The 11,191-nt window shown below is 38.7% G+C and overlaps 1 protein-coding gene across 1 annotated transcript in view; it reads left to right on the top strand.

The window, feature by feature from the left end:
• Window positions 1-11,191, top strand: part of LOC104075172 (polycystic kidney disease protein 1-like 2) — a 42,329-nt gene that overhangs the window by 3,795 nt on the left and 27,343 nt on the right. Inside the window, 11 exon segments of the mRNA XM_009575594.1 lie at window positions 488-673; window positions 1,854-1,964; window positions 2,379-2,526; window positions 4,183-4,412; window positions 5,034-5,438; window positions 6,555-6,653; window positions 7,363-7,412; window positions 8,530-8,647; window positions 9,278-9,485; window positions 10,218-10,338; window positions 10,600-10,738. Of these exon segments, the coding sequence (XP_009573889.1) occupies window positions 488-673; window positions 1,854-1,964; window positions 2,379-2,526; window positions 4,183-4,412; window positions 5,034-5,438; window positions 6,555-6,653; window positions 7,363-7,412; window positions 8,530-8,647; window positions 9,278-9,485; window positions 10,218-10,338; window positions 10,600-10,738 (1,815 nt within the window).

Raw genomic sequence — 11,191 nt, 5'->3', positions numbered from 1 at the left:
CCTGCTGAATGAAGTCAGTCAAATATCACACAGGAACAAAGGTGTCTCTGTAGCAGAAATGGGATCAGGTCCCATACTTAATATGCAAACTATTCTCCAGAGCAATTATCTGAATATCATGCAAATCATACACCGCCACAAGGCTCTTTCAGAAGTAAGGAGTAACTATAAACCTTCCAGTACTGCAGGTCAAACAAATGCTAAGTGTTTTCCACAAAAATATGTTTATTTTTTAAATTAAAATATTTTTGTTTATTAAAAATGTTCTCAAATTTTTGTTTAAGGCAGTAAAGACCACAAATCTATTATTTTGGATTTTAAAAAAGCAAAAATATTTTATTCTTTGTTCTTTTTTCCCATTTTCTTAATTGTTTAGCTTAAAAGGGAGAAAAGGGAAGAAAGAGAAACAAAAAAATGGATATGCAGAATTGTAGCAAGATTTTTCAGAAGTTCAAGAAGTTAAATCTGACTTTTTTTCTCCTATTAGAATCTGGCCAGAGCATTGCTTGTGAAAATCACAATGCCACTGTACAATGTGGATCAGGAGAAGTTATTCAAATTGGAGAGAGCTTCTATGGACGGAAGACCCCTCACTACTGTGTATCAGAGACTCCTCTCCAGTATGATACAGATGAAGACTGTAGCTGGATCAGCGTCAAAGACGAAGTAGCAGGTAGTATCTTACGACATTGCTTGTCAGAAGCATAGAGTACGTGCCAAAGTTCCTTGTCCCTAAAATATTTTATCTTGAATTTCAGTAGAGTTAGTGAATAGGAAAGTGGATTATTCCTAGAATGAAGGGAATCACAGAGAACTGTGACATGGAAGAGGTTCCCACAGAAGGCTGGATGGATTGCGAGGAGCAAAGATTCAGAGAAGGAGAGGGGGAGCAAATGAGAACAAGGGTTCCTCTCACTCTCCAATGGGAGACCCTAGTTTTGACAGAGATGGAAGAGAACACATCCATACAAACCTAACTCCAAACCAGGAGGGGTGAAAAGGCTGGCACCCATGGGGACAGGAGGGCAGGAGGGAGCTGCTGCTGCCTGCTGTGTGTCGAGTAGAATCATAGAATCATAGAATCATAGAATCATAGAATCATAGAATCATAGAACCATTAAGGTTGGAAAAGACCTCTAAGATCATCAAGTCCAACCATTAACCCAACACCACCATGCCCACTAAACCATGTCCCTAAGCGCCTCATCTACATGTCTTTTAAATACTTCCAGGGATGGTGACTCCACCACTTCCCTGGGCAGCCTGTTCCAAGGCCTGACCACTCTTTCAGTAAAGAAGTTTTTCCTAATGTCCAATCTAAACCTCCCTTGGCGCAACTTGAGGCCATTTCCTCTCGTCCTGTCGCTAGTTACTTGGGAGAAGAGACCAACCCCCACCTCGCTACAACCTCCTTTCAGGTAGTTGTAGAGCGCGATGAGGTCTCCCCTCAGTTTCCTCTTCTCCAGGTTAAGCAGCCCCAGTTCCCTCAGCCGCTCCTCATAAGTACACAGCCTGCTGGAGCTACAGGGCTCTGCTTCTTGCCAGACTAAACAGTGACTATGGCCTGTCCCTGTGGTGATTCTTTGGACTTCCAGCCAAAATTAAACAAAACACGTAACTACTTTTTTTTTTACCCTAATTCAGCTTTATTCCAATAAAGTGGAACGGTACTAAGGAATACCAGGCAATAAGCAACACACTAAAGTCAAAGTGATGTGGGAGTTTGTCTAGAAATCAGTGAGATGATATTGTTCCCCCTCCCCTTTTTGTTTCTGTAATCATCTCTCATTTGAGCTGTTATGACAGTCAAAGACAAAACCCACTAGTTCATATAAAACGATCCTTCTTTCCAGGCCAGTGTCATGGTCTTCAGGCCTGCCAGGTGGCAGCGGATGGCACTTTCTTTGGAGATCCTTGTCCAGCTTCCAGAAGCTATTTGTCTATTCAATACCACTGCAAGGAAGGTAAGTGGGAGAGGGCTGTCAACACCAAAAGCCTGTTCTGCTCTTTGCTGTAACACTGTGACCATTGATATTTATCTTAAAAATCACTGCTCCATCCTCGGAGTGGTGACCACTAAAAATAGGCACAAAAATGTAGCTTCCCAACTGAGTCCTAACTGAGGGGTTTTGATAGGATACAAAGCCAGGAAATTCAGACACATAAAACACACTTAAATGAAATTATGTTCCAACAAGAATCTTGACCACTAGGTGAGGAAAAAAATCAGCTCCCTCTCACACCACTAATGCACTCAAATTAGCAGCAATACCAACTCTGTTTTGGAGAAGGCCTGCTCTCAATACATGAAAATTAATTGAATTATGTAAGAAATGTAGACAAACAATGGCAATGAATTCTGTCATTATGTTTTACAGGTCTGCAGCTCGTTGTAACAGATACATGCTTTGTCTTTGAAAGTATCACGGTCAGTTTGAACTGGCTGCTCTCTCCATACTCTGGCAACCTTTCCTGTATCATTAGCACTGGAGATGGCCACACTATTGATCCTTACTACCCTCTAACGTAAGATATATCCTTCATGTATCATCAGACAACCAGTAAATTTCACTGCTTGCATTTTATTGAATGCTTCAAGTGTCTTAAATAAGATGTTAAAAATCAACTAGATTAATAATAGACAATACATACAAGACACTTGGATTCTGCAGAAACTTGTTCTGAAATTAATACAAAATTTTATGTCAAGCTGCCAACCACAATCTTTCTTCTGCTTAATATGATTCCTATTTCTTATTAAGGGAATTTATTCCAGAACCTGAGCACACAAAATTACTGAAAACATGTCAGTAATTGCCAAAGAAACAGACAAGCATTATTTTCTTAAATTTAAAGAGTATTTTTTTATAACATGGCATTCTGGAGTTTTTCTTTTATTTTAATTGCATAAAAATTGCGTCCTTAAAGGATCAAACATTTTTCTGTTGGATTTAAAAATCACATTTTGTCCTAGTGCTAGGAATGACAGGGAATGTCTCTAGAAATGTATTTGTCTACTAATGGAATCCTACTTGAGTCAACTAGAAAAATCAGAATAGAAGAATGAAAACCAGAAAGTAGAACATACTAGAAATAGTAGACATTCTTTCAGAGCTACAGACACAGGCCCATAGCTGTAAAGAACTTGAAAAAAAAACTTTGACAGTGAACCTTTAAGTGAAATATATTTGCTAGCTGTAAGCAGAGGCTGGCTGTTTTTATGGGAAGCCCTTTTACCTACCTATTAAATGGCTCGCAGTCATGCTCATCTGTTTTCTGTGCCCAGTTTGATACCCACTCTTATAGGGATTGCTTTTTCTGGTCTGGTCTTGTCATTGGCATTTTTTTGAAGTCTAGTTAGAATGAAACCTTTTTTTTCATTAAAACAGCTAATGAAAAATATGCATTGTCAAGAATGATATGACCTGATCTTTCTTTGCATTTGCTAGGTGGTACCATGATAAGAATATAAATAGTTCAGAGAGAATAGTGTCAGGAATATTACTTAATTGCCTTCCATGGTGTATGTCATTCAAGAAGGATATCCTTCGGTTCTTTTCACCATCTCCCTATGCTTGTTAGTAATAATAGCAGCTACCGCAGACTTCTTCATATCCATTCATCCCCTATTGCTATCGCGACCTGAGCTGCACCAGACCCAGGAGTGAAGAGATATTTTTGCCAGCATGAGCAAGTATAGAAGCAGCTGCACATTAAAAAAATCCAAAAGAGCAAGGGAGTACTCTAACAAAACGCTGAGAAGTCTCAGCTTCCAATGATATATCTACGAGATGGTAAATTGGGAGTAAAACCAAGATTAGAGAAATTGAGGGTACCGTTACACGTTCTAATGTGCATAGTCACATGACTATGCTCAAAGTCAACAAGACATAGACCAAATCTAATGCCACATGTTATTGAACTGTAATCTACCTACTTTACAGCAAAATGTATCCATCCTTATAGATATGCTTTGAGAATGACCACCCCGATATACATCCTTAATGACACCATAGCTGGAACAACGGAACAATCTTCAACCCTAAAAATTCTATGTAAATAAACAAGGGATTACAGCTCAGTCAGGTCAGAAATTTGGGAACCGTGACCACTGTTACCACGTAATGCTAAGGACTTCCAAGGACAGTCTTCCACAACAAGCAAGTTTTCTTTCTATTCTAGACTGCTCAGCAACGTCACATATAGATATTCATCTCCTGGAGAATTTACTGTTTTTGTGGAATGTACCACCAGCGAATGGCACGTGACGGCACAGAAGCGGGTGACTGTACAAGATAAGATGGATCAACTAAGCATTACTGGGTGCTATAGCCAGTACGAATCTGGGAACAGCTCTCACTGCCGTACACTGTATGGGCAGTTGTTGTGGATTCAAGTTGGACTCAATGGAGGTGAGAGTAATTACTCTGCATGATTTAAATGGCAGGCTAAATGTTATGCTACCCATGGGATAGAAGCAGGATCTTCATTATGCAAAACAATACTTCTTTTTAGTGAATGTATTCCTGCAACTGAATGCTCTCAGCTCCTTTGGAGGGGTTCTTTCTCAGAGCTATTACACCACCTCAAACATAAGTATAAAACCTTTTTCCCTCTACACAAAGCTGACAAAATTTTAGTCACATGAATCTACATGAAGCCAATAGGAATATTTCCATATTCAAAGTTAGGAATCCACAGAAATGCTTCTCTGATTGAGGGTAAGAGGATTTCATGCTGAGCCGGTCACATTTGCTGATGTGTATTTTGTTCTCACTTCAAGCTCCTGGAATCCACATATATGCTTAAAAAATAAAATTCAGTAGTGTATGTTTGAATTCTCTTGACTGCCCTAACATTCCCAGCAGAAAACACGTGATAGACTTCCATAGGAAGCCTAGAGGGGCACAAAAGCCTGCATTGCTGCAGTGTTCTTATGACTCCTTTATAAGTACCTGAATGCTGCACAAAGCAGCTAGAATTGGATGGCCTATTATGCAAGCTGTGAGAAATTTTGAACTGTCTTTTTGCAGGCAACGGAGTGACCTACATTATATTAGCAGATAACATGACACTCACTGAATCCAGTGCAAAGGAAGGAATTGTCCCTCACAATCTGACACTTGACAGTGCCTCTCAAGAGCTGCTAGGCCCAGGGATACATCAGCTGGAAATCCGAGCATCCAGCAACACAACCTCATTGGAGATCTCTGAGAGCATTGCTGTTCACTTAATTGAGCCAGTATCTGGTCTTCAGGCTGCATTAGCTTCTCACACCCTGCAACCGGGAGAGAATTTGGAGATAAATGTCTCTCTGTCTCATGGTGCCCCATATAAGCTGAAGTTTGAGATGATTGGTTCTAATGAAACTCACTCGTACAACGAAGACGGCCCTCATGGGGAACCTCGAATGTACATCATTCCCGTGCACTCTGAAGGTACAGCATGCTGACATCTTCTGTATTTCTAAGACGCTCACAGCTAAGTAGAGGAGTTCACATAAATAGCACCCTGGGATAGGGGACAATAACGTACAGCTGAATTCGGTAGCTTTTCTGGCTGCTTAAACTTGGTCTGCAGAACAGTATGAACAGCACCGTCTTACTGACTTGTAAGCGAGCTAAAAAAATTGAACTGGCAAATGGGTTCTCCCTACAGAGACTGAAAGCAAGGCTTCACCTGATTTTTGCAATAAAAAAGACATAGTGAACCGGGGTTTATTTTTTCATGACATGATCTGATTCAAGTACAAATGATGACATTTTCCTGAATCACAAAGTGTTTTCTTCCTGTTTGTTCATATGTATAACTTTTCAAGTTTACACTCCTCTGCATTTTACGCTGCATTAATTAATAATCATCTGAGGAGTTCTCAGTAGAGATGACAAAGAAAAGGGGAGCTATTCTGTGCGTCGGTGTCCAACACGTAATTTTTGTTAGACTTACTTATGAATAAGCTTTTTAGTAACTTTTTCTTTCCATTATTAAGAAATCAAAGCCTTTAAAATGTGGGATTAGAGAGATTGTCTTTAAGAGTTAATTCAGTGGCAGAAGATAAAAACATTTCCTCCTATAATGAACTATTCAAATCCCATGCCAAAGCTGGAACACTAGAAGCTAATTATGATTTCATTTTATGTTTTAAAATTATTCAATATTAAAAGTTTTATTGGGTCTCCCTATACCCATTTGAACATCCTTTCCCTCCAGGCAGAAATTTTCAAACAAGACAGCTAGTTTCTCAAGATGCCTAAACTAATTTGGACTCCAGTATTAGGACACCTCTAGTTTCCTGTGTGGTAATATCATAGCCAGCTGACAAAGAATAGCATTGCAAGTGCTAGGACAAAGGCAGCTGAGTTATTAAGAAGCTGAGATAAAGGGGAAGAACATTCCTTGAAAAGCCTTTCAGCAGTGGAAACTCATCAGAAAAAACCCAAAGCTCTTAACAGAAAATAATAGGATTTTCTTTACTAATTGGATTTTATATCCATTTTATATCCATGATGGACTGGTCCCACTGCTATTCTTAACCAGCCATTTGTCTTCTCTAGGTACTTACCTAGTGAAAGTGGTGGCCATGAATGCCTTCTCAAACATGAGTCTAGATCTTGGGTTCATCACTATATTGGCAAACAGTTCTCATAAAGAAGGTAATTGCATTAATCTGACAGTGCTGGTTTTGACCATTAAATGTCTTTTTGCAATCAGAGCATTTCATGGAGTGTTTATGGTTTGCATCTAGTAATTGCTTTCCTTCCAGCAACAGTGCTGAAAACTTTTGTGGAGGCTTCTTCCTGATGAAGGCAGATTCCCTGGCTTAGTCATAAATTAGCATCACTCTGTATATGTTACACATTGCACATTTGCTATTTGTCCTAGAAATAATTAGCGAAGTTTATGGCTCGGGACGTAGCTCTGAAACCAAGAAATATTTGCATCACAGCAGTCTCATAAATTGCTGTCAGTAAATGCTTCTAGATGGCTCATCCTCACATTTACAAAAGCAGATTGTTTTATTACCAGGAATAAAGTACTAATCCTACTGAGACTTTTCCAGTGCTTTCCCTCAATTTTTCTTTGTACATTGATGAAACTCCATCATCTTCTCTGAATTTATTTTGATTTACACCATTATGTTTGAAGAATCAGGATCATCTTTATAGTATGTGACTAGCTTGTTGTTACAATTCTACCTATTGTAACTAGACTGTTTATCACAGTTCTAAAGTCTGATTCTTATAGCCCTATCCTTCAGACTGCCGGTAATCAAATCCTGTGTATTTAAGTCATATTTAGTAAAGATCTCTGAAAGCTTTACAGGTAGCACTAAAATATTCTGCTCTTTTTTGTATTAAGCAGATTCTGCTAAGGAAGAAGGCAGCTCCAAAACAAATAGCCAAAAGACAAATGTAAGTATTATTTAAGGATCTTTCTTTAAAATTGAAATGCTTAGAAATTTTTCTTACCAGTAAAAGTGCTGCATAAGATATTGAAAAGAAGTATTTGTAGCATACTAGATTATGGACTAGATTTTCTGTGCCCCATATGGTTTAACATAAAATCTACACCAAAAGTCTCTGAGACAAATGTGTTTACAGGCATTCAATCTACAATTCGTAAAAGCCTGCAAGTAACAATTACAGGATTAGAGAAAATGAACTTTTCACAATTATTCCGTTTTGGAAGTTGACATGTGCTTAGATGAATTTTTACATTATCTACATGACTAATGGAAACCTCTCTTTGAGGGGCTATCCTTCAAGCAGAGTTTAATATATTTTTATATTGTTTCTAAGTGTTTCCTGCTTCTGTACTGGAATGTTTAAGTTACTTTGCAAAGAAGAAATTTCCAGTTTATGGCAAACTGAGAAACTAATGATACATCAATTGCTAGCACCTGCACAAATTTAAAGAATAAAATTGCCAGATATACTATTTTGTTATCATCTTAAAGGTCTAGTTTTTAACTATAACACTGGCAGACAGATGTCTGCTATAGGAGACGTGCTGCTTCACAAAAAAACATCATGCTTTACAGATTGCCTGTAAGAATATATTGCATTAGAGGAATATAAATCTAATTCAAAACTAAGTTTATCACAGTTTATTGCACAGAAAGACAAATTCAGCTACCTGTATGCAATTGAGGTAAAAAAGGAATGTACTAGAAGATGTACTAGAAGACAAATGGTTGTCCAAGGGTTAAAAGTCTTGGTCCAGAAGTGGAAAATTAATGGGAATTAGTTTCCTAAGTACCTGCATTAGTTTTGAAAATGGGAGCTGGGCTCCTACACTACCTATGAGTTTGGGAGTATTTTGCCACACAATTTCTCTGTGCCATCTGCTTCTATTCCCATAGCTTCTACTTCCATACTACCACTGATTTGGGAAAGATCATTTAAACGACAGATCTGCATACAGTGATTTAGGGTCTAAATTTTCAGACCTTTTTCATTATAAAGAAGCAAGATATGTATGTGTTTATACATGCTCCTGTCCTAACTGATACATTTACTTATTATTTAGGATCACAAAAGAGAAAACAAAATATATATTAAACCGAGTCGCCATGTGGATCCTTTCACAACCGTTACACTTGGCTGGCCAGACAACAACAATAATTCCAGTTTTCTCTGGTCCTGTGGTATGTGCATTTCCTGAACTTTTCCACCAACTTCTATTTGACAAGTAAAAAACTCACTGTCATGTCAGATCAAGTGGTGAAAATCTGACTAAAGGATTGTTTACTCTCTGGCTTTAAAGTTTGCCACTCACTGTACATGAACAATGTCCTTCTACCTTACCCTGGTTTTAACACTGAACTAATTATGGTATATAATATGGCACAGTACTCAGTTTTTTTCTTTTCCCAAAGGTGGCTACTCCCAGGTTTCAATTTTTTAAGATCTGCCCGTCGTAAGCCCTCACCCTCATAGAAATAATCCCCAGTGACTTACATAGTTAGGCATTTGCAAGGTACATGTGTCTCAATAAAACAGCAATAATTAGCATCAAATATGATGCAAAAACATTTATGGTTGAAAATTGGATTGAGATTCAGGACATCTGTGTTCTGTCCCCATATTTATCCCTGGCCTCATACATTACTTTGAAGAAGTCAGTCTGTACTCTGAACTTTCATTACTCACTCTTTAAATTGGGTTCAGGAAACTTGTTTGCTCTATAAAGCTCTTTGAAACCTATGGCAGGAAAGTCCTTTACAAGAGACCTGGGATGTTATGACTATTCTAATTACAAAGGAAACGTTTTGCAGGAGCTTGCTGGCCTGAGTGGAACGAATGTGTGCAGCAACAGATAATCCTAACCAACCAAACTGAGGTGCAAATCCCACCTTCCTGCCTTCCTCCTCCAAAGTCGGCAGTGACTGTCAGGGTTACAGTCCGAAACCATGGCAATGAAGAGAGGCAGGACGAGCAATGTCTCTATGTGACTGCAAAACAAGAACTGCAGCTAGAAATCAGGTGTGTTTTTAAACCATAGTATTCACTGGTTAATGTTATTACTACACGAACATAGTGCAAGGCCACAATTTTCAATAATAATGATAATAAAGTGATAAAGTACTTATTTTTGTAAATCTATTTATACCTTACCATCATAGGAATTACAGACAAAATGGGTCTTGCTGCATTTTCCAGCAACCAGTCCACATTTCTGAACATAATTCTTTTATAAACTGAATAATTTTCTTCCCAAAATCATTTAGGGTTTTTGACCCCACTACATCCTTGTAGTGTTGGAGATTTCCATATGCAAACCTCATTGAAACAATGGGAGTAAAAGCCATAAGATATGTCTGAAATTCCCACTAGACACCCAGATACACATTATTGCTTTAAAAAATCTGTTCTTCAAGAGTCTAGTGCCTCATTAAAGAGCAGTGGCATTTCAATGATCTGTTAATACAATAATTTCAGGAGCTTAGAGGCAGGCTTCATTTGAGAGCCTGAATCAGTTTTGCAACATAAATAGTTTGTGGGTTCTGGGCCTCAGTCATGTTGAAAATGGAGATGAAGGTTCCGAAATCTCTTGCTTTAAAATTAAGTATTTCGCTGTTTGTGAGTCATGTGTCACCTGTCTCATATTGCAGGGCTTTTGCAGATTTTCATCAAATGAGAGTAAAACAATCAACATCAAGGGCTATGACATCTCATATAGTTACTACCTGTAACTACCATCTTAATTCTTTACAGGTGTGAGGCAAACTGCAAGCCCGTGAATGCTAGTGATGATGTTGTTTTGAGTGTCTCTGGACAGAAGGACTCCCAGGCCATATGTTATAACTGGTATTTAGATAACACATTCCAAACCAAGGTGAGAGCATCAGATTTGTCAGAAATACTGCACACACAAAAATAAACATCCATCCTAAGGGAACGGCACGTGGCTCAGAGTGATACTTTTGTCAAATGGACGCTTTGGAAGTAATAGTGAAGACCGAGACAAGGGGTTGCCAGGTTTGGGAGGGGTTATAATGAGGGGTACCAAGCTGCCACCCCGCTCCTGATAAATCACAACAGAAAACACAGCAAAGAGCCTCTACTGTCATGTTTTCTTTTCTGTCTGATTTTCCAGTCGCCCCTCCCTCTAGCCTGTGGCCTGACTGGTTTCCGGCAGAACTCTTTGAATTTGCTTCAAAGCAACACATCCATGTTGAAAATTAACAGTTCCTTCTTGCAGACACAGCGAGAAGCTTTTCAGATTAAAGTAACAGGTAGGGGCAAGCAGGGTTTCTCAGACTCCATTGAGATAGTTTCTGCCATCATGACATCACACTGACGTTACACACACATAGTATCGGTGACAAGTAAGTTAAATCATTCCACAGGTTGAGAGCTGTTACTTTATATGTGGGTTCTTTAAAATAATTGAGAGCTAAGTTTGTTATGGGCTGTTGCACAGCAGGACAAATTCAGTTATCTTACTCCAAGCTGTTAATAACTTTGTTAAGGCCCATCTGGAAATGAAGTTATGCTAAATACTTGATCAAATAATACAGCTTTGATCAAATAATGCAAGCACTACCATGTTCTTTTCCCCTTACGGCTTATTCAGTAGTGGGATTTCATTTCTGATTAGGCCTACCCTGACATTTCTGGTGCCTGAACAAACAGCATCATTGCTAGAGTAGGCAAGATTAATGTCTGAAGATCAGTGCTGCCAGGGC

Source organism: Fulmarus glacialis, unplaced genomic scaffold (genome assembly GCF_000690835.1).
Source record: "Fulmarus glacialis isolate BGI_N327 unplaced genomic scaffold, ASM69083v1 scaffold7864, whole genome shotgun sequence".
Taxonomy (NCBI): domain Eukaryota; kingdom Metazoa; phylum Chordata; class Aves; order Procellariiformes; family Procellariidae; genus Fulmarus; species Fulmarus glacialis.
The sequence above is the reverse complement of the archived record's forward strand: the minus strand, read 5'-3'. Positions and strand labels throughout refer to the sequence as shown.